At 37.4% G+C, this 23,603-nt stretch overlaps 3 protein-coding genes across 3 annotated transcripts in view; 1 reads left to right on the top strand and 2 right to left on the bottom strand.

The window, feature by feature from the left end:
* Nucleotides 1-644: 644 nt before the first annotated feature.
* Nucleotides 645-9,260, bottom strand: LOC104601129 (myosin heavy chain-like protein). The gene is made up of 15 exons (XM_010264343.3): nt 9,077-9,260; nt 8,850-8,934; nt 8,697-8,734; nt 8,467-8,556; nt 8,303-8,356; nt 7,900-7,977; nt 7,736-7,804; nt 7,492-7,647; nt 7,283-7,409; nt 4,765-4,805; nt 4,412-4,501; nt 4,205-4,309; nt 2,775-2,948; nt 1,228-1,337; nt 645-1,080 (listed from the first exon to the last, which is right to left on the bottom strand). Exons 1-15 carry the CDS (start codon nt 9,110-9,112, stop codon nt 1,005-1,007), a joined length of 1,329 nt encoding a protein of 442 aa, XP_010262645.1. The 5' UTR covers nt 9,113-9,260; the 3' UTR covers nt 645-1,004.
* A 1,806-nt stretch (nt 9,261-11,066) lies between these two features.
* NEDD1 (Transducin/WD40 repeat-like superfamily protein) lies at nt 11,067-17,250 on the top strand. The gene is made up of 11 exons (XM_010264342.3): nt 11,067-11,364; nt 11,694-11,896; nt 12,074-12,186; nt 12,313-12,573; nt 12,724-12,828; nt 13,085-13,150; nt 13,298-13,519; nt 15,035-15,595; nt 15,893-16,513; nt 16,639-16,821; nt 16,896-17,250. The coding sequence occupies exons 2-11, from the start codon at nt 11,737-11,739 to the stop codon at nt 17,001-17,003; spliced, it is 2,400 nt and encodes a 799-aa protein (XP_010262644.1). The 5' UTR covers nt 11,067-11,364; nt 11,694-11,736; the 3' UTR covers nt 17,004-17,250.
* Nucleotides 17,251-19,555: 2,305 nt separating this feature from the next.
* The window catches only part of LOC104601127 (serine/threonine-protein kinase ATG1c), a 32,472-nt gene continuing 28,424 nt past the window's right edge, over nt 19,556-23,603 (bottom strand). The window contains exons 12-14 of the mRNA XM_088898474.1: nt 22,797-23,097; nt 21,577-21,647; nt 19,556-20,139 (exon numbers count right to left, since the gene is read on the bottom strand). Of these exons, the coding sequence (XP_088754600.1) occupies nt 19,900-20,139; nt 21,577-21,647; nt 22,797-23,097 (612 nt within the window). The 3' untranslated portion in view covers nt 19,556-19,899. The remainder of the gene's footprint in view (nt 20,140-21,576; nt 21,648-22,796; nt 23,098-23,603) is intronic.

Below are 23,603 nucleotides of genomic sequence, written 5' to 3'. Positions count from 1 at the left end.
CAAGGCATAGATAATTCATTCCTCTAGCTAGTTGCAAGGATTAAAATAGGAAGAATGACCGATCTGCCCAGGGTCAGAATTTGTAGGCTCAAAGTACTGTCAGGATAGATGCCAATTCACGGCCTGCACCAGCATGAATTGTTGACCTTTTGAATGTTTATAGCTCTACAGTGAAAATCAAAAATCTGCATTAGACAAATCCGTACTTCTCCGAAATAGTAATACCGGCTTATCATATCCATATCGGTGTTCGGTGTACCTACTACCTAGATATGATGCACCAAAAAACGGAGCATTGGTGACATCGATATGTACTGATACTCCTTTTACACAAGGGAGGGGAGACCGGATATGCTCCTCACAAAGGGCGCCTCATATGCACCTCACACACACACCCTACCATGCATTGGGAACATCTCCCGTATTTTAAGTTATTATTCACGGGAGATGTTCCCAATGCACGGTGGATGTGCATGTGAGGAGCAGATCCCGTTCCAAGGAAGGGGGATAGCCCATTCCCTAACCCATAAACCCCCAACAGATAGAATTTGATCCCAAGTCTCTGTTACAAACAGAAAGAGACCTTACCAAATACCAACTAATACTTGTTTTAATATAGCCTATTTGGCTGCCAGAGAGAGATGAAAGTCACCAACTTTTCTTTTCTTTTTTATTTTTTTGAGTAAAATTGAAAGTCACCAACTACTAGGTATCACACATTAGCTGTGTTAATCATGTTGTGATTGTACAAAGTAAGCTGAGCTCCTCCTGTAGGTTGTCAGTTTACAAAGGAAAAGCCACAAGAGGAAAAAAAATATGCCAAAAAAACAAAAAATAAGAAAACCCACACTGCCACACATTCTACAACAATCGCATTTATATATTGGAAAAATATCCACAACCCACCAATGCAAAAATGTTGGTTCCACATAGTTTCAATGAGGAGATCCTCCAAAAGGAATGGCCTGAAAAGGCAGTCTCAAACAACAGTTTGATCTCTCAATTCATTGGACTCTTACCGATCCATCTTGCTTCATTTTGATGAGACTGCTCTCGATGTTCCGTAGTACTGGCTTGTAACTGCATGAAGAGAGAGAGAGAGAGAGAGTTAACAACCTCTCTAACTGACAACAAAACTATAACATTGAGAAAAAAGACACTTGTTACAATCAATAAGGCTATGTTTGGTTTGAAGGAAAACTATAGCAGTGATAAAAAAATGATTACATGCGAGCAAGACCATTATATGCTTGTATGGCATGTTGAAGTTGAGCAGAAAGCCGCATGACCTCTGCAGAGAGTGCCTCCGCTTTGCTCTGTTCTTTTGCAAGTTGCCCCTATACAATTGATAAATAAAAATTAGCAAAGTTGCTTAAAAAGGAAGTTGGACTCCCCTGTTTATTAAAAATTATAGTAATAATAAATACAACATAATCTGAATTTGAAGAATTTAATAGAGAAAAACAGTTCTAGCCTTCACATGTGTCATGGATGTATAGATTATAGAGAGAGCCAGGACCAAGAATTCACAAGTCGCACACAGGATACTACTTACTCTATAGATCTATTCATCTAAATACTAAATTTTTTTATTCTTTTTCGATAGTTATACTAATATCAATTTGGTTGTTGATATTTGTTCAATCACATTGTGCAAAAATTGCCCGAGGACAGTATCCAGTCTACCCCTCCCCAAATCCCCAGATAACTGGGACTAACATTGGGTAAAGGCCTTTATATTTCATTGTCATTATCATCTAAGCCTTATCCCAACAATATGGCCTTTACGTTTAGTTCAATTAATATTTAAAGATAATTTTATCTAGAATGTTATAAGTAGGGAATAAGCTGTTATCATGTATTTGAGGTTATTTATAATCTTATGCTGGCAGATTGTGTGCTATAGGCAATGTTCTGAAAATCATAATCGTGAATCCTACTAGATTCTTTTTATTCACAAGATGCGTACTGATATTGAGAGCAGCAGAGCTCCTGATTAAGATGTTAATAGGCCATCCAGGCTCCATGCATTCTTCTGCATGGGACATGACAGATGCAGCCCAACAACGATGTATTATCACTAGAATTTGTTCTTTCAATCTCAGTTCATATACAAACTGACCCTTATTTCACCACATTCCATTGAATACTTTGAAATTAGCAAAAAGAAAGAAGCATATTGTCTTCTTACTTTCTGTCTTTATTAATTTTCTCAATGCCAGGATAAAGGAGGGTGTCATCAGGCTAGTACCCACAGAACTTTTACTGAACCTTAAGTTCAGTTCCAACTTCAAGTCTGGCCAATATTAAGGTGGGAGTCAGAGCTCTTAAAGGGAATATACATTACTACGCTTGGTTCAGAGAGTGGAATGGCAGAACCAGTATAGTTTGCAATTGAGACAAGGCTTTTGTTGCGTTGGGTTGATTTTATTATTACCAGATTATTTGTGTTTGTAATTTTATTGAGGTCTACCACAGAAGGTAACTCCCACTAGGTAAGTAAAACTAAGTCATTTCAAGCTATGTTCATATCTTAACCATCAATAAAAGAATTGGGCCAGACAGCAGTTCAGACATGAATGCTGTAAAAGAGACTTCATTGCCTAGCCCAACCTTATTTTGTCTCCTTATGTCTCTTCTTTTCCTTCTTGTTTTTTTATATATTGGAGGATGATCTAAAGCTTTCAATAGGCAAGTTATTCATCAAGAAAAGATAAGCATATATACCAGAAAAAAGGAATAACATTGCATCTGAATTTTTCCTAAGAACAGACCTTAAGAGAGAAATTTTCAGCTGTATATGCCTGCATTCCCTGCAAATTTGCACCATTTTTCCCACCTTCCAACAAGCTCAGATTATCATTTAAAGGCAGCAAATTAGCCTGCTCTGCTCTCAATTTATCTAGCAGGCCACGAAGCTCTTCATTCTGCTTAAGACAGTCTTTCACCTGCAATAATGTGTCAGTAGATTAATATACAAAAGAGCCCAACACCCAGATAGAGACACCAAGCTAATAGCAGCAACAATGACAATTTTAAGAACATGGCAAATGTTGAAAATCAAGTGGCAATGTTAATCAAGAAAGTCAACTAAACAATATAAATAGATTGCCTAGTACTAAACCATATCATGACAAATATGGCCAAATCAACTTAATTACTAGTAAAGCAAAAGTAAAGAAGGAAAATAGATGTGGGACCTAGGCTGGAGATGTAGAAGGAAATAATTTAGGTCTAAGTGCAGATTATTTCTTAGTAGCTTATTTAACTACTGTCAAGTTCCAAAGAAATGGAAAACTGAAGGTACGGGCCCAATAAATCCCTTGAATCAAACCTTTCACCTTTCCAAAGCTATGAAATGCATTGCTTGAATAACATCAATTGTATTTACAGAAATTAATAGTTAAAAAAACAAAGAAATGTACACTTTTTTTTTGACAGGAAAGAAGAAATGTACACTTCTAAACCCAAGTCTACACATTACTAAGAAATAACATCAATTGACCCATCCTTTTTTATCTCCTTGTTAAAAACTTTCATACTATATCAGCCAGGCATGCAGCAACACATTCAAGTTTTGTTTCCATAACTTTACATGTGGTCACACACATGAGCATGACTTGCAAATCATCTATTAGGAATATCCTCAAGACCTCTTAACATGCTGACCTTCAAACAACCTTCACCTTGCACTATTCTATCCAAAAAAAAATATTTTTAGTCATTAGATCCAATGTAATGCAGAATATCTGTAATAGAGGTTTAAAACATTCACCATTCAACAGGTACTGCATAGGAAATCCACATGGCAAACATCAATACAATCAGATTATCCTACCCACATGACAAACTTCTTTTACCAAAAAATAAAAAAGAAAATTCAAAAGATCAAATGACTATGATTATCCAATAATAATCATTTAGTGATATACATGCAAATATGGTTGACAAAATTGCATGTTTTACAATACAAGTCAAAATTCAAATTAAATCCAAAGGGTTCTAATTCAGATCTTACATTTATTGTAACAGCCTTGTGATTATTGCTTTAAGCTTATTATCCAATAGTCAATCTTATGATTATATGGTTCATATGATTCAAAGCAATTTGATTGAGACCTAGTTTGCTATTTTGTCATTCCTATGTTTCTTACAATGCCCCTTTCTCTTCATTCTGATTCCTAACTCCAGACTTTGTGCTTACCTGGTTCTCCCACTGTACCACTACCCCCATCGCATCTTCATAGGAGGCTGAAAGACTAGAATTCTCTTCAAAAAGCCTCTCAATCTCTGAAGATTGTGAATCAATCTGCAGGAAAGATGACAAAACAACTATATCTTTCAGATGGTGAATGCATCAAAATATCCCATTCAGATTACTTGAGATAAAAAATAAAGAAAAAAAAATTACTTCCATCAGAAGTTTCTGCCGACTGCTTTCCAGTCTTTCAACCATCACTGCCAAATCATGTAATTGCTGCTCCAGTTTCTCCTTGTCTTGCTGCAAGAGGTACCAGGATAATGAAGCATGGAGCCTTGGATATACTAGCGCATTATGCTATGATTTATCACAAAACAAATGTAGCAAAGGGGCAATAAAAAATGCATGGAGCATATGTAACCAAGAATCAACCATGGACCATCTCTTGCAATCCATGCAATGCCATATTATATCAACTTGATAATTGACAGAGCTAACCATTAGTTTTCTTTTCTTAAGAAACTGTCTGAAAAAGAACTTCACCCAAAGGCATTGACTCTTACCACTGAAAATGTCTTATGAGATGCTTCTTCCATGGTTTCTTCTGCATCAGAAAAAAAAGCAGAGCCACAAATCATGAAACCAATTGCTAAGCAATATGAAAAGGGTTCTGAATTTCTACTACACAAGGACTTTTCTGAAGAATTTCTGAACTGATATTTAACAAGAGAATCAAGACAGTGCATATGTTGGACCATTAGAAGTGATTCAACATGGAAAAAAGAATACAATACCAAGTTACCAACAAGTGCAGATGAAGTGCCTACATCAAATCTCATACTATATTAAGCCAGATTTTAGATTATTAGCTCATATCATATAATCTCATCATCACCATCTAATCCTTATCCCAACCATATCGGGTCAGCTACGTGAATCCTGTTTTGCCTTTCCATTCTATTTAATGCCATATCCATTGTTAAATTATGATTTATGAGTGCTTAAACCATAGCTTATCATATAATCCCATTCTTCACGACGGATTTCTGCAAACCAGGAAGCAGATTTTGTTTTCTGAATACACATAACCACCTCCAACATATAAACTGAAACACTCAAAACAATGTTAAAATTGAAATGGCATAAATGTAATTTTCCTTATAACCTACCATACATTGGGGCCTTGGTTTTGCATTGTCTAATTCCGTGCCCATTTAAAAAGGCCACAATTTTTTGGTCTAGATGAATTCTGGCTGGAACTATAAAGAAAGCAACTCTAACTACACTATAAGCGGTGTTACCTAGACTTCAAAACAAAAGGATCTAACTATGCCAGCACTTGGCATGACACTCCTTGCAACATCTCAAAGATTTTTTTATCAATAACAAAACATTTTATTAAATTAAAAGCTCATTGAAGAAATACAACCATCAGCTCCATAAAGTTGGCCCAACCCTCAATTATCATTTGAAGCAGCCTATCACACCTAATCCCTAGAAACCCCTTGTTTGACTAATGCATCAGATAAACCATTTGCTTACCTTTTAACTCATTTGAAAGAGACCCCAACACATAAGCAATCTTTCTGATTTCTCTCAATTCTTGTTTATACACCCATCTTCCTTGACCTTTAGTTTTTAACCAACCCACCACTAACAAAGAGCCACCTTCAACCTCCACCTGCCTTGGCAGTTGGCACTAATATCACTAGAAGGGGCATATCCAATAAGGAAAGAACTCTTGAACTTTCTTTTTTTCACTATAGTCTTAAATTATTCATATAATTAAATGTTATTTATGAAAAAATTATTCAAACTTTTCCTATACATTTTGAAACCAGCCAAAACTAACCCTGCTTTTCAAAATAGGCTTAGAGCCCCGGACATCCACTATTAGAGAATCTCTGTTAAACTACAAGAGGAAATGTGTAATGACAGAAAAAAAAAAAAAACCTTCCCATTAAATGATAAAAAATGCAATCAATTAAAGTTCTGAACCATACCCTTATGTAATAGATCCTTAATGTATCAATTATCATATCCAGGATTCAAGTATCAGATTGTGGTCTCTCTTCAAACAAAAATAGTATGGAAACTCAGAAGATCATTTTTTTTAAAAAAACAATTTATTCTTTTTAGAAATCAATCTCTAACACTAAACCTATGCCTTTTTTGTTGAAATCAAAATCCATTCTTTCTTTTGTAGTTTCTGAGGATTCTCCAGATTTTCGTTAACAGAATCCTCGACAGTAAATACTTTCTGAATCCAACCACATAAGGGCTTAACAAAACCTAAATTCACAATGGCAAGTTTTTTTTCTCGGGAAGAGATAAAGTATGATTTTATTAAAGAGAAAATAAAATACCCTGTACAATGACAAGGTATTTTTGGATTTACAAAATATTCTAAAGTAGCATAATGGCATTATGTTAGTACATTAATGGATATCTACTGGAGGGAGGCTTGTGCTAAGAAAACATATGAGACAGGGGATACCTAAGCCTATTTCTGAAAAACAGGGAAAGTTTCAGCCAGTTTTAAAAAAGTGTAGAAGTTTGAATAATTTTCTCTATTATTTATCGGTGCTTCCTTGTACCAAAAGTTTTGGAGTTCGGTGTGAATACACCTATGAACAGCTTAATACTTGCACCCATTTGACATACCAAAGTAACAATTGTTATAAGGATGTCTAAAAACCATCCTGTGAATCAATCAAATAAAAAAGGGCATATGTGAATTTTATTAATGAGAAGACTTGTCTTCAAAGAAAGAAAAAGGAGTAGCATAATAGAATATAAAGGTTCCATGTGAAAACTGAAAATCTCAGTTGGTTCTTTTTGATGTAGAGGTTAAAACATGAAAGGCTGTGGACTATGACCCATCCAGTGACTGAATCTTACAGATTGGTGAAGCTAGCCCAAGTATAGCTATTAGTTGAATTTGAATGAAAATGACAAACCTCTGAGGCTTCCTTTCTTGTCACCCCCCCCCCAAGAAAAGAGAGAAAAGAAAGCCAAGAAAGAAATGAAAAGAAGTGCTAAAAAGAGAAAATGACAAATAACTCTTTACAAGTTAAGTACCTGAGGCCTTCTTGGATAAATCTGCAAGTTTTGCTTCCAGTTCTTGCTTTTCAGATACGAGGGCAGATACCCGGGCTTGTTCCTCAGCAAATCTTTGTTGCTCTTTCTGCCGCAGCAATGACTCTCGCTATGGTTTTAACAACCATCAGGAACCCACAAATAAAGCATCTCAAGGATACAATATGGAAAAATCAATTACAAATTCTAACCTGCAGCTCAGATTTTAAATTGGTCAACTCCGTTTCCATGGCTTGCATATGATTTGATGAATTATCCATAAGGGGAATGCTTCCAAGTGGATTCATCATTGCTTGCTGTTGTAATGAGTTCAATTCTGCTCTCAAGGCCGCTGCATCTTCCTCAGCCTATTCCAAAAGAACTCCATAAGAAGTTAAGACCCAAGTCATTTTTAACCTGCTTTTAAAAACTCACGGTAATAAATCATTTGCATACTCTATATTGTTCTTCTTCTGCTTCCTTTAAACGTTTCTTGAGTGTCCGAAGCTGTGCTGATAGATCCTCCTACACTAAAGAATCCAAGTTTGCAAATGAAGCATATACACAAACAAATGCAGGAGATGATAGGTAAAATAACAAACTAGATGATTAATATATACCCGTGTAACAACTGCTGCATCCTTCTCCATTGCCACATCCCTGAGAGCTTTCCTTAGTGATGGAACAGTATTTTGTTCCTGTAGTAAAGCAAAACCAGGGAAAAAAAGGCAAAAGACTATATTAAGGCACGCTACTTCCAGTATTCTTACTGAGCAAATAATAACCAGTTTAGTGTTAAACATGACGCAAATGAAAGGAACAGGACCCACGACTCTAGGATTCTCCTAGGAAGTCTCCTATGCCAAAAAACCACTCAACCTAGCCAGAACCATCCTTTGTTTAGGCTATTCTTTTTCTAGGTCATTCTCCACAAATTTTGTGCACAATGATCTAATTCCTTTATAGTGCTGGATCAATAAGGCCATATTAAACAATGCCGAAAATTGAGGCCCAAGAACTTACCAAATCATTTAAACGCTTTTGCAGTGTATCATTCTCGACTTCCTTTGCCTGAAGCTGAAAGTAGTAAATAGCAAATTCTCAGAAAAATTCAACAATTGCCTGCAAGTACTTTGGCTTTCAAATTTAGGAAAGAAACATTTTTATCCAAAAAAAAAAAATAGTACCTTAGATAATAATGTCTTGTTTTCTTCCTCGAGTTCGTTATTTTTCTTCTCGAAGTCTTTAAGTTGAGCAACCAAAGCACCAACGTCCTTCTACAGTTTTCAAAAAATATATATATTCCAACTAAAAACATGGGGTTTGCAAATCAAATTCACAAAGAAAAACTTCCCAAGAACACAGTATATTCTTCAAAAAAAAAAATTCTATTAGAGATGGATGATGTAAACCCTACCTCGGAGAGCCGATTTGTGCTCTCTGATTTAACCATGCCTGCATAATTTCGGGCAAAAATTAGAAAAAAAAATCAACAAATAAACTTTAAACATAAACATGCAATATTTTCAATAGAATAATAGGACATTTACAGAGAGCCAAATCAACAGACCCTGCGCATTCGAAGCCTGTAGATCTGATCCTGAGGAAGCTTTGCTTAATCTCTCTGCTGCTCTTTTTTGACGAATTTCTTCCAACTGAATATTGAATAACATTAAAAAGAAATTAACTTTGAAAAGTTTTTCCAAGAACTTACTATGAAAAAGAAAGATATTGCAGAGATCAAACGAAATAATATAGATGGAAATTGCAGCACGAATAAGATTACGAGATTCGTACCGTTCGTCGACCTAGAGATGCATGACGTGCCTCCATGACTGAAAACCAACTAATGCCCTAGAATTTCCCCTCCGGCTCCGGAGACGTCGATTTAACGTATGCCGGTGCCAGCGAGTAATCTCCAATCACTGGTTTTCGCGGTCCGACGTCAATGGTGGCCGCTCCAATAACGAATTGCCTAATGACTACCTGAAACTTTTTTAACCATTTTCCTACCCCATCTGGTTATGGGCCCCTAAAAATAATGGGTTCAAATGGGCCTACATGAAATTCGGGCTGTAGTCGGCCCAGACGATTATTTCACGGTTTACTGCTACAGATGGAGTGGGCCAAGGCTTCTAAGCTAAATAAGGTGGGCTACCCAAATGGCAAATTTTAATGGGTAAATTACAAAGGCCGCCCCGTACTATGGGGTCTGGACAAAGACCCCCCTGTATTTTGCTTTGCGACAAAGTCCCCTTCGGTTGGTCTTTCGTTGAAGTCCATCATTGCAATATTTTTTAATCCCCATATTACTCTTATAATAATTATTTGGAGAAAAATATTGTTCATCTTCCCGGACCTCACAATACACGAACAACAGTGGCAGTAGCTATTACAGCAGCGGCAGACTTATGAAGTCCTCTCTCTCTCTCCCCCAATCTCTCTTCTTCCCCTTCCCCTTTCTCTCCTCCCCTTTCTTCTTCCCGATTTCCTCTGTTTTCCGTTCCTTGCAGATGGAGAGAGAGCGAGAGAGAAACAGAGAGTAACTATTTTATCCCGGTTGTTGGTGCCTGGAAACCTGGAGAATTTTGGTAGTGGGAATTTGGACGTTGTTAATATGTTAACAATTTTATCTCGGCTCCAAGGTAAGATGGACTTTCTCATGGTGTCAATAGTTCTTGACATCACATAGGATTTCACTTGATCCAACTATCATTGCAATCACAGATAACAATGTGGACAAAAGTGCCAATGGTCCATGAACTCTAGATAGAGAACGACTTATTCAAATTCTTAACAAGATTAATGCTTTGTCCTTCTCTGGAAATTCTACTTCAAGATTGCATGTACCTTGTAGTTTTGACGAATGTTTCACAAGAAGCTTCTTCAGACAGCTTGAGCAAAACAAATGGAAATACACCCGTTCCCTCTATCATGAACTTGCTTGTTGCTTTGGCAGCAGCTACACCTGATACTATTGCACTTCTTTCTCAAAGAAATAGCAAAAGTTGTGATGATGATAAAAGTAAGTTGAACTCCCTTGACCGAGCTGGCGGTTTTTATTTACAGAAGAAGCCAATTCTAGGTGCCCTTCAATTGGAGGAGAGAGAAGTAACAGTACCTCTTAATCTCCAACAGAGACTCCAGATTACCAAGTTCACATATCTAGACCAAGCTTACCATTTCAACTATTTAGTTTCTCTCTAGAGGGTGGCAACCTACCTAAATTGGGATCTTCCAGGAGACATTTCTCCTTAGACAGTAGTAATCCATTGGAAGAGAGGTCTCCTTCATCCTCTCCCACTGTGTAGAGACTATTCCCACTGCATTCTGAAGCAGAAATTTTGAAACATGAGAGAATGTCCATAAGTGGAGAGGATAATGCAACAATTGAGACCAGCACAACTCGTCGTTGGACATCACCTCTAAAACTCTCTAAAGGGCCAAATGGAAGGCTCGAGAGTGGTTCAGCTCAAAACCCACAAGACTACAATATCAAGGAGGATACACTTCCTCATTTGGCTCAGATCATTCACCTACAAAGAATGGAAAACAGAGGAAATCGAGAAGAAGAAAGGGGAAGGGGAAGAAGGGAGATCAAGGGGAGAAAGGGAGGAAGATAGAGGGAGGACTTCGGAATTCTGCTATAGCTATTATTCGTGTATCGTGAGATTGGAGAAGATGAATAATGTTTTTTTCCAATAGTTATTATAAGGATAGTATGGGGATTAAAAAATATTACAATGCAGACTTTAATAAAAGGCTAACAAAAAGGGGTCTTTGTCTCATGATCAGTATAGGGAGTCTTTGTCACAAACCCATATATGGAGGTCTTTGTAATTTACCCAATTTTAAAATCGACCATGTGCGCTTTAAGCACTATGCGTACATTAGGAGAAGGCGTCGTATAGATAGACTCCAATTTGAAAATTTTTAACAAACAAAACCTATCGAGTATTTGTTGTTCGAGTACTCATTTGGCTCGCTGTGCTTTTCAAATCTCTCTTTCTGTTGCAGGTAGGCTTTCATAGATCGAACCAACTGAAGATGAGAGAAAGAAGACAGGACGAGAAATAAAACCAAAGGTACTCATTTTGATCTCTTCCTCATTTTTCTTGTAGAAAAATTATACATTTATCTCAACACTTAACGACAGATTTTGATTTATCAATTCAAAATATGCGAAGAATTTTGCCTTAATTATCGATAATTTCTGCCTTCTCGATCAAGTTATTGTAGATTTCAGTTTCCCTTTTCTCTATTTTCCCAAGTCGGGAAACTTGAGTTCATGCTTTCTAGAATTCTACATACATGTTTGTGGAAATCTTGTTTTTTTTTTTTTTTATTACCTGTTATTCAAAGATAGAAATCTTTATTTGCACTGATTTGGGGAAGAAATTGCTGATTCTTTTAGAGGATCTAAGGAGGAAGTAAAGCGTGAAGAATAGCCTTTTACAATGATGAGCTTTGCGGATCCGTCAGTGGCCATCTTAGCAGCTTGCGGCGGCGACACTGTTAAGCTCTTCGATGTTTCTGTGGAGCCGGGTGATCCGTGCACCTTGAGCTACACACCTTCTCCTGGGTCACAAGTTAACTCAGTGAAGTGGAATCACACCAGTAAGTTGACACTCCATTATCGGTTGTCTTTTCAAGTGCCCTTATTCCCAAGCTCCGATTCCGCAGTTCGACATTCCTTCAGAAGCACAGGATAATTGTGTTTAGTTAACTCCTCTTAAATTTTCGTATCCTCGTATTTTTCATTTCACTCTCCTCAAATGGGCGCAATGCGTGCAGATATAGTTGTTGCGAGTGCTGGAGATGATAAGAAGATCTCTTTATGGCGGAAAAATGGGCAAAGTATGGGGACTGTTCCGGTTTCGGGGAGTGATAGTGGAGACAATATTGATGTAAGTAAACTGAGGCAGTGTATTGTGTGTAGAAGTGAACAAGTTCGATTTTGGGCGAAGGAAAACAAGTGGCATTCTTCTAGGTTAAATTATTTAAATTATGTCATAATTTTTCATTTTGTGCAGGAATCTATAATGGCTATCAGCTTTAGCAACAAGGGTTCTAGGTATATTTGCTCTGGAGGAACTGGTCAAGTTGTAAGAATATGGGATTTGCAGAGGAAGCGCTGTATAAAGTGGTTGAAGGGTCACACTGATACAATTACAGGTGCAATTTACAATTGCAAAGATGAACACTTGGCTTCTATCAGTTTAAAGGGTGATCTTATTCTTCATAATCTTGCTTCTGGAGCGAAGGCTGCTGAACTCAAGGACCCAAATGAGCAGGTTACTGACTGTTTTAAACTTGGTTCTTCATAGTAATATGTAGGATGTAGCTACCAAGCATTCTCATGTTGATATGTCATATTTCTTTTTTATTTGGATCCTGTGATTTTGTGAAATTCTAATTATAAATCTAATGGTTTTGAAGATCAGGTACTGAGAGTGCTTGATTATTCTCGTATTAGCCGACACCTTTTAGTGATGGCTGGTGATGATGGATCCATACATCTATGGGATACAACAGGTCGCAGTCCAAAGGTTTGTAATAAAATTTTCACTGAGAAGGCACAGAAATAAGTAGAAAAATGGGATCTTTGATTAAAGAGATCATATTCTTAAATGGCATTTCCATGTAGCAACAATGTTTCTAAAACATCCAGACTTACCAAATATGTTAATGGAATTAATACTTGTGTGTTGCCTTTTTGTTTGATAAGATAATGATCAATTCAGTATTTTCTTTGATGCCATTGAAGATGTGAAGGTACTTAAACAATCAATTTTCCTCTATCAGGTGTCATGGCTAAAGCAACATTCTGCACCAACAACTGGTGTTAGCTTCTCACCATCAAATGACAAGGTCTCCATTTTATTTTGTTGAACTATGCATTTGATTGGTCATCTGGACAAGTATATTTGATAACTGAACCTTAATGTTCAAATTTGGAATACATGATGTTAATTTGAGCATTTCCTTTTGTCAATTTCTGTTTTCCTCTGGTGACAGATAATTGCTAGTGTTGGTCTAGATAAGAAGTTGTACACTTTTGATTCTGGGACTAAGAAACCTGCATTTTGCATTCCTTATGAGGCACCTTTCTCTTCATTGGCTTTTCGAGATGATGGTTGGATTCTGGCAGCCGGAACAAGTAGTGGACGGGTAGTTTTTTATGATGTCCGTGGAAAACCACAGCCTTTCACTGTTCTTCGGGCTTACGGTAGTTCAGAGGTCAATTTTTTTTTCTTTCAAGCTGTTATTGAAGAATCATCTATCATTTGAAAATTCCTTTGTGTGTGTGTGTGTGTGTTATCTTCTTGCAGTCTTGCTCATTTCCTTAGTGTCGTGTGTAAGGTGTAAATGCAACTATATTTTCTTACAGTGTTCTAGGTTTCTACAGCAATATTTAGTTAGATAGATATGCCAATTAGAAAGATTCTTGGGTTGATGTAAGAATTGTTTTGTGAGGATCTGGTTTTTGCTGGAAAAAGGGGACCGGAAGCCACCAGTTGATTGGTCCCCAATAGGAAGGCATTCCATTACCAAATTTGATCTGATGATCTTCACATTCTGACTTGTGAATTGCTCATTGAATCTGTAGTACCTTATTTGTATGCATGATTTCACGCATTATTATTTCTTTTATTACCTTCTTATTTCATACTAGAACTACATCTAACCTTGGGTAAAAGAAATAATATATCTAATCTCCACTAATATAATATGATTTGTCCTTTTTGTTCAAGTCTTGAAGATAATAACTCTAGAACATATTAACTCAAGTATCATCTCCATTTTTTACAAAACATGTGCATTTGGATAATAGTTTCTTCACTCTTTTTGTTTATATATTCTAAACCAATACCCCCACCCCAAACCCTGCTACATCATTTTCCTTGGAATATTCTGCAATGCATGCAAAGTACTCAGGTTTTTACCACAATTTATTCATGCCATACGTTCATATCCTCTTGTCAACAGATGTATCTTTTGTATTGATTGAATAAAACCTTGAAAACTTCAGAGAATACAAACATGGAATAATGCTTTCACTCAGATTCTCGTGTCTTCTAAAGGGAAAGCCAATTTCAGCTTCATCATAAGGCTTTTTTTCTTCCTGCTTCATGGTCTCTCCATTTAGTCTTCATCACTTTCCAACTCATAAGAATAAATTCGTTTTTTGAATTTTGTGAATATTTTTTATATCCCATTGCATCAAAACCTCTTTGCATGCTCTTAAAGATGCCATTCAATTGAATTATAATGCCACTATTGTGTGTCACAGTACCTTGACCACTTTTGCTATGATTTATTTCCCTGAAGGTTCTTTGAATTTATTTCAAGTATATGTCAGATCCTTTGTTGTAAACAATGTTGTCTTTGGACTAGGCCAGATAATCAGACCATTCAGACCAGGAATGGGTAGCCAGAATGGTTTTTGGCTTGCTGGTTCTTTGTAATGTCAACTTGGTCAGAGTTACCCCAAATGCATGCGTTAAAATAGCTTTAAAATAAAATCTGGTTTTCCACCTCATGGATAATCAGGTTTAAATCTGATTCTGTATTTTATTTTTTATTGGTTTGATACTCACATACCTTAGAACATGTAAGTAGTATTTACTTGTATCTTTCACAAGCAGCAATCTATCTGGTCAGAATTATGTTTCTCAGTTTCATCAATTTGGTAAGAACAAATTTCTTCACCTTCACTAATGCTAATGTTTCTGTGGTTTTGAATTTGACCAGGCTGTTACAAGTTTGTGTTGGCAAAGATCGAAACCCACTATTGTAAATGAAACCAACTGTACTGCTGAGACTGCTCTTTTGGGTGGTGCTGGTGAAGATTCAATTCTTATGCCCGACCCACTTCCTTCCATTACTTCATCAAACCTTTCTCTTCCCGCAGCAGTCCCTAGTTCTAGGAATCTTGGGGGTTTAGGTTCTGTTGATGCATCTTCTCTTTCTGCAACCAGCAACATCTCAAGCACAACATACCTATCTAAAGCAGAAGAAACCCCTCATCGAAATCATCTGTGGACGGGTGGGCCTTTGGCAAGATTACAGGCTCCTCGTACTAGTTATAACTTCAAGGATGACATGGAGGTTTTTTCTCCACTAGTAGATGTTCAGCCTATTACCCCCTCACTTGATAAGTTGTGGGACGATCACGATGAGTCTAAGAAAGAACGCCTTTCTGTTGATAAAAAGCCCTCTCTTTTGTCTGGTAGGAGATTTCCCTTTGCAGAGGAAGGGGGTGCTGATTCTCACCCAATCTTTGACTGGAAATCTTCTTCAACCAATAGACAGGTTTGAAACTCATCTTTACCACAGAAACAAGAGAACTTCTGTGTGCCATTCCTATAAAAGACTTTGTTCATTTTTCCTCATTGTCTATTGTCAATCATATTTTCCAGATGGTCTGTCTTGTTATGCTACTATAACATTATCTTATGTTTGAAAGAAAAGGTAGGGAATGGTGGGGAAACCTGTACAAACCTATACCTATTTTTCTTTCAAAGCAAGTGCAGCCTAAAAGCTCATGTTCTATCACTTTATGAAGTTCACATTTTCTGATAAGATTCTAATCAGCAGCACTTCTTGCAGGATGAGACTCGAACTTCCTTGTCACTTCTTGGGCCTACACCTGTTTCATCTTCTAAGACTGATGATTCTCTTGCCCCCACTCCTGAAGCTTGGGGTGGTGAGGTGTCATCTGATAAGCTCACCCACCACCGCCAGCCATTTTCTCTGCCATCTCGCCTTGGGATGTTGAGTTCTGGGAGCCTGACATCTGGCTCCATGTTTGCTGGTCTACAGGATTCTTCTCTGTCCACAAGCCACACAAGTACAAGTTCCCTGGCAAATTCAGGCCTGAGCTACACAGGCCTCCGTTCCAGAGACATCTCTAGTCAAGAAATGTCCTTGGGACTTTCAGAACACAGTCGTTTTAGTTCAATATCCACATCCCTAGGGACAAAAGGCATCATAGGACAGGCCAACGTTGAATCTCTGGGTTCTGCATCATTAGCTCTCCCTCGAAGATTTTCTACCTACGCTGAGAGAATAAGTACTACTTCTTCCTTTAGTGAAGGAACAGCCCTTGCAATGAGTTCCCCCAAAGCAAAGAAAACAGGAGCAGAAACCCGAGAAGAACTTTTGAATAGCTTGTTATCAAGATCAGACACCTCAGCTGCCACAGGAGCAGGAATTCAACAAACAATAAATGTAAAAACTACCAAATGGGTGCATTTAAATTTTAGCTAAAATTTATTTTGTATCAGACTTCTTTTCTTCCTGAATGTCTATCCACTTGTTTATTGGTTAAACAGATGATGATAATGTTGTAACAGGGAGGAACACCACAGCCACAGAAGGCCTCATTTCAGGCAGATACACAGCAAGGTGCCTCCTCGTTTACCCTTCAGCTGGTTCAGCGTACTCTTGAAGAAACTCTGGCATCAGTCCAGAAATCCATCCATGAGGATATGAGGAACCTTCATATTGAGATACTCAGACAATTCCACATACAAGAGGTATACAGCGGGATTATTGTTTTTAAACATTTCCATTGCTTTTTGTTTTTGTTTCTCATAGGGCCATTGAACAGATGGAAGTGTCGACCGTGATGAACTCAATTCTGGAAAAGCAAGCTGAGCTGATGAAGGAAGTTCAGTCTCTTAGGAAAGAAAATCAGCAACTACGTCAGTTACTTTGAGCAATGGTGAAAATTGTCATCAATGTCCAGAATCTTGATGATGCCTTAATTGACAAATTTATTCTCTGGTTCTTGTTTGTGGCCTATAGTTGATAGGCTTGGGCTTTGAGGGTGTGATTTTCTGGCTCCAATTGCCAGGTAGTGACAAAGAGAATTTGATTCAGACAAAAAAGAAAGGAAAAAAATTGTAACATGTACGAATTAAGTCATTTAATCAGTTATATGCTTGAAGCTTTCTTTGATCCCATCTGACCATGTACTTTTTAATTTAAACCAAGGCCAGATGGTGGAAATATCGAGTCCCTTTACCAAATAATGATTCATCATTCATCCATATTAAGATTGAATTAACCTTGAAAATGTTTATTATTATTTTTTTTTTATCAATAACACTTTCATTAATCAGTAGAAAATTTACAGGAGGAAGACAAATACACTTATCTTCCAAGAGCCACAAAGAGCCTCATGAAAGGAAAAAAATAAGAAAAAGAGAAAAGAAGACACTAAAGTTACAGTTTAGCCCAAAACAATGAATCTCTTTTTGTCTCTCGTTTAGCTAAACCATCAGTTAGGGAATTAGCCGATCTTTTAACCCAACATGTCTTAATTTCCATCTCCCGCACCAGCCACATGAATTTCCTCCTCTCATTGTTGTATTTCCATAAACCATTTTAATCTTTAATCAGTCACCCTATCACCACCTCTGAATCCCCTTCAATTATGAGTTTCTTGATGTTCAACTCCTTAACTTTCCGGACTCCTTTCATAATTGTAAAGATCTCAGTTCTAAGGGAGTCACCCACTCCAATTGGGCCTAAGAACATGGTAGAGATGACCCCATTTTCGTCTCTAAAAACACTTCCAATCCTCGATTGTCTCGGATTTCCCCTACTACATCTATTAAAGTTTAATTTTAAGAATCCAATGTTTATTAATTATTTAATTACATAACTCGGTGATTGTTGCATTCCTCTCTCTCTCTCTCTCAATTTTCAATTCGACTCACATGCAACACCAAAAGAGCCATCTACGCCTTGATTTCCTGAAAAACAAACCAAATATCTGCAGCAATGACGCAATGCATGGCTGATGGAGGTCTTGTCTTAATCCACGCCGTTCTGCAAGCTCGGGAGCTTAAAGAGAAAAAAGAAAAGAATGATTACATTCTTGATTCTTTTATAGGGCTTATAAAAGACAACAAAAAACAATAAAAAACCAACCCGTGACAATTTTTCATCCACCCAAATTGGGGGCTGTTTGGCAAGTCAGGTCTTTCAACAGTCCACAAAGAAAATACATTGAGCTTTTGGGATCTTGTCTTTAAAGATCCAAGACTATTTGATTCACATTATGGTCTACCAGACTATTAAAAACAGTTGAGAAGGTTATTTTCAGCACAAAAAGACCAAAAGCTTCATTTGGAGCTTCCTGATTTTCTGCTTTTTCAATCTTTCTGTGTGCTTGTCTTCACGTCTTCCTATCTATGCAATACCAAACGGAAAAGACCATTTTTTGGTCTTTTGATCTTCCCACAAACCAAAAGACATGCCAAACACCACCTTGATCTATCCAACCCATCCACTTATAAGCTACAAGCCTATAACATTCAAACACATTCATTAACTCAACAGATTAAGGGCCCATTTGGTCTGATAATAGGAATATGGAATTGAAAATAAAATGGGATATTCCGATTCTAATTATTGGTTTGATAGAATCGGAATCCCATTCTTGATGGAATGGTCATTCCCTCCCCCTCTTTTGGGAATGAAATTTCATTCAAACTGATTCTAATTATCATTCTAATTCTTGTCTAAACCAAAGTAAGAATAGACCATTCCAATTCCAATTTCAACTATAAACCAAATGGACCCTAAAAATAGGGTGAATCATCCATTGGGTGAACATGGTTTCAGGTTTAACCGTTTAAATCATGAATTTGTCAATCTGTTAAGAAGTGCCCTTTGCATATTATGTGTCAGATGGTCAAAAATCAAAATGGGTCACGTTTCGGGGGACTCGTTAGATCTCCAAATGAACATACACCTTACATGGCTCAAGATGGCCTTTGGATCATACAGGGAATTGCGGCTGGAGCGAGTACAAGATTATCCCGCTGTCGCTGACATACACTCGGTATTTCGTCATATGTCATCTCTGTCCTTGCATCATACAATACAAGTCCAAACTTACATGTGATCCCTCCCCTCATTTTACCTGTTACAGAACACAGTTTTCATTTTTCAACGTGGACAGAAGCAGAAGCAGCCGGGCACCACAATCCTTTTCTTCTTCAATCATCAGGATTTGCCACGTTTTAATGTAATTTTTTTCTAGCTAATGCAGCTGAGTAGCACAGTTTAAATGGGTTAATGGGTGGGTTGCTCATCAACCCGCATTCGACCCAACCCAACCCACCCAGTTCCAGTTGTACCGCAGTCCGCAGGCAATAACTTGATGCCTAATTTCTCCTGATTTAGCCAATGGGTGTGCAGTGTGCTTATGGTTTATGAAATATTATTTTCAACATATGTAGATGACATTGTGGGAGATTTTTAGAGTGTTGGGGTTTACAAATCTATTAAAACAGATAAAATGGTCAGCTTAGCTCTCTAACAGTAGCCACAGCATTCGAAATTTCCAACTAAAATACACAACACGGGCAAAGATCAAGAAAATTCCAAGGTACAATAAAACGAAGACTACGCAGGCTCATCATTCATCTTGCAAGTTTTCTCTGATTTCTCTGAAACTATTAACATCATCCATCCCATATACAAGTATACTCCTTCCATAGTCACCTAAGAGGAGGCAACAAAAGAATTGCTGTACAAATAAACTTTTATATACGAACACTGCCGGTTAGCAGGCAAGGTATTTGCAGAGACGCCCATCTTCAAGGTGGGCATTGTTGACCCTCACACTTGAGAAGAGCCATTCTTTGAGACCTAGACTGGCTTTGTCTGTTATTCAAGATGTCAATGTATGTCCGAAGACGAAATAGATCTGAATTTGTGAGAGAAAAAGGAGGGTTCACGATGAGGGATGGTGCTTCAACTAAAAGAAAGACTAGTAAGCGTACTGCTTTTGAATAAAAAGATGCTGCACTGTCCATCTCACCCATCAGCTCCTCAACCTGCCACATAAATATAAAAAGGCTCATCAGTTCATGACATCTTCTTAACACTATAAAGAGCTCTCTCATTGTAATGCCAGTGACCAGTATCTGCAGTCCAAAGACCTCATAACTAGCCAGATGGTATAATATTCAGTACATCATAACCATCATCAGCTTCAGCTATACCCAAGAGTGCCTGTACCAAAAATTAGCGAGATCAGATGACTTTTATCATCCGATCTATGCTTTGACTTCCTCCGCAATTCCAATGATCGTAGCAGACTCTTAGTATTGTTCATATTTCAAGCTGATTTTTTCCCATTAACCCCCAAAGTCCTTATCCTCTGGAATGGGACATATTGCTAGTTATGAAACCTAGGACCATTTCACAGGTCCCGTGGTCCTAGACTCATGTTTTTGCCTTCAAAATGAGGAGAAATAAGAATGATAAGCGGTGCAAATGGAAGTCAATTTTAATTATTTAAAGAGTTTCTAAAGCTCTGTTTGTTTGCGGTGCAAAAATTAACCTGATACAAATTTTGCACCTAGATCAGTTTTGCATCCAAATATATGTAACTATGATTTGCACTCCCATTTGATATAAAATTTGTTCTTTTTGTCTCATTTGCACCCCAAGAAGATAAAGGCGGTGTTTGGCATCAGTGCCGTTTTCTGAGAAAACAATGCCATGTAGGCACCACGTCAGAGAAAACGGTGTTGGAACCAACGCCCTCTTGTTTGGTACCGTTTTCTCAGAAAAAACGTTGCTCCAGACCACACCTTGAAAATTGGGAAAGTGTGGTCTGGAGCAATGCCAAATTTGATATTTTCTGGGAAAACGGTGCATTGCTGCCAACAATGCAATGACATGGCATCAATGTGGCATCATCTTGGACATTGGATAATAAGATCAATGTTGAAAGCGTTGCTTCCAGCACTGGTACCAAACAAAACCAGTGCTGTTTTCTCAAAAAACGCCTATGTGGCAGCACCGGTTCCAAACAAAAAATAAAACGGTGCTTACAACTCCACATGCACAGCACCGTTTTTCTAAGAAAACGGTGCAATGTTCCCAGCACCGATGCCAAACACCTACAAAAAGAGACAACCCCTGAAACCAAACCTTACAAAGACAACCCACCCACACTATTACAACTTTTCCTTCATCCTAAAAATAAAGAGAAATAACAGCAAACAAACAAACATTATAGGTGGTTCAAATCCAATGATGTCCATGTAACATTCCACTATACCATGCCAAATGAGGGATTCCTACTGTCATGATAATGCTATTCCCCTTTACATATAAAATTTAGGCTACAAATATATGCCAATTCTTAATTTTTCCATGGATTTACTACTCAATGAGTTTTAATCAGTATTGATCAAAATAAATGAATTTTAATCAGTCTGTGATGCTCTAAATAAGGTGCGAAAGAAGAAGAAAATACTCACAGCACCAAGCCTGCCAAATGCAAGGGCAGATTGGAATATGGTCTCCATGGCATCTGGCATTTCCGTGCCACCTGCAACCAATGCTATTAAAATTACCACAAAAGGATATTAACAGAAGTATTTCTTTAATGTTTTTTGTGGAGCTACACAACATGGGATAGTCCGTCCCCCCAAATCCATAATCCAACACTGGTGACAGTGCTATTTGATCCCAAGTTTCTGCCACACCCAGCAAGAGAACTTACCAAGCCACCATTAGTTGGCAATTATTTCTTTAATGCCACGCATAAACAAGTTATAGATTCTTCATGGTTGTAGATATCATACAAGCTATGTTACCCAGATACCTGTATAAGAGTGCTGTATCATGTGGATACTTCAATTTTTAGTGTAAATTCTGTAACCGAGCCACACCCTTGCTATATATGTGGGTAACATAGAATATAAAGCAGAAATAGCCAAGTGCATACATGTGGATGAGGAAAAAAGGGATGCTAACTGTATCTTTTCCGGGAGACCCAACACACAAATGTAAATAAAGATATCTAATGCCTGACTATCCATGCACCGGTTCTCTTTAAACTAAGAAACAAAATTTAGTTTTCCAAAACTCCAAGTCTAGTGCATAGTAAATAATATATGAGTCCAAATCAGTTTAGTAGTGTAGGCAACACCTATGTATTCTGTCCCTATGAGGGAAAGCATTACCTAGACATGCTTGTTTAACAAAACAATTCTATTGACCCACTTATTGCAAATTTAAATGGTAAAAGCAAGCATGAAAAAACTCTCTTCTGCTATTCCTCTTAGTGCTAGCTTTTCAGTCAAATTGAACTTTAAACACCTTATCTGGAAGACTAAATATTTAATTATATTAATGATGCCAATAATAATTTCACATAATCAAATGCTACAAATATTTAATGTCATATATAATATCTTAATATGGTTTTTATTTATTAGAATGGTTGAATGCCTGATAGATACTAATAACAAATGCATCTGGTAGGGTCCTAGATACATGAGGCAGTGGCTTAGGCATCACTTTAGCATTCATCTGTATTTTTCATGAGCTAAATAAATAATAATATTCTAGAAGTCAAGAAGATACACAGTTTAAGTAGGAAAAGAAATGTATCATACAAGTAGGTTAGAAATTTGTTTTCCAATATTGAAATCATATAGCAGAACTATGCATTGGATCAAGAATATATGCATACCATCAATTGGCTCAAGATCCTTGGCAAGTTCCTCAGCATGACCAACTTCAAGGAGAAATTCCCTTTCGATCTGGGGGTAAACAGCTTCAGGTCCTTGAGTTTGAATAACATTATTAAATTCTTGAATATTTGGACTTTCATGCTTCTTGCCGGTGCCCCCTCTAACTCGACTACTCTCTTGAGTCGGACTTCCTTCTAAAGCTGAGGCAGCCTGTGTGTGGCAAATATGAAGGGCTTGCTTCCAAATTGCCAAAATTACCAGCTGAATTGAGAAAGCTTCTAGTTTCCTACCTGCCTCAATCTTTGACCATAGAAGGAAGAACATAAGTAATTAAAACAAAATCGAAACAGAGGAGAAATAGGAGGTACCATTAGATAGATCATGGGGGTGGTCAACCAAGATTTAGGCCCTGTCCGTTTGCTCTTAATGCCCCTTATCTCTTATCTCTTAATACCTTTAATTTGTTTATATTAACTCCCAACACTCCTAATGCCTCTTAAAGGTATTAAGAGATAAGAAATAAGAGATAAGAGGCATTAAGAGAAAACGAACAGGGCCTTAGTATTAAATGTGGCACACATACTAAATGCAAGGTGTAATAATTAATGGATCCCACCAAAAAGATTTCCTTTGCAGCATATTACCTGAGTCCCAAGATTCTAACAATTATTCTAGACTTCCTCCTGGACATTCGATGATAATTAATTTCAAAGGGTCTTGCACTGGAAGACAGTGTTTAACATTGAAGCAAAGTGGTTCCTGCAGGAAGAAAGTAATGATGGACTGAAAATAAGAGAAGTGGGGAA

Source organism: Nelumbo nucifera, chromosome 2 (genome assembly GCF_055504915.1).
Source record: "Nelumbo nucifera cultivar China Antique chromosome 2, China Antique-T2T, whole genome shotgun sequence".
Classification (NCBI taxonomy): domain Eukaryota; kingdom Viridiplantae; phylum Streptophyta; class Magnoliopsida; order Proteales; family Nelumbonaceae; genus Nelumbo; species Nelumbo nucifera.
This window is presented reverse-complemented; position numbering and strand designations above follow the sequence as displayed.

Coding starts and splice junctions, on each gene's coding strand:
- LOC104601129 (XM_010264343.3), bottom strand. CDS start 9,112: ATGGAGGCACGTCATGCATCTCTAGGTCGACGAACG. Junction 7,978..8,302: donor AAAAGCGTTTAAATGATTTG/GTAAGTTCTTGG, acceptor GCTTTACTACAG/GAACAAAATACTGTTCCATC. Junction 4,806..7,282: donor TTTATCCAAGAAGGCCTCAG/GTACTTAACTTG, acceptor TTTCTGATGCAG/AAGAAACCATGGAAGAAGCA.
- NEDD1 (XM_010264342.3), top strand. CDS start 11,737: ATGATGAGCTTTGCGGATCCGTCAGTGGCCATCTTAGCAGCTTGCGGC. Junction 11,897..12,073: donor AGTGAAGTGGAATCACACCA/GTAAGTTGACAC, acceptor CAATGCGTGCAG/ATATAGTTGTTGCGAGTGCT. Junction 15,596..15,892: donor CTTCTTCAACCAATAGACAG/GTTTGAAACTCA, acceptor CACTTCTTGCAG/GATGAGACTCGAACTTCCTT.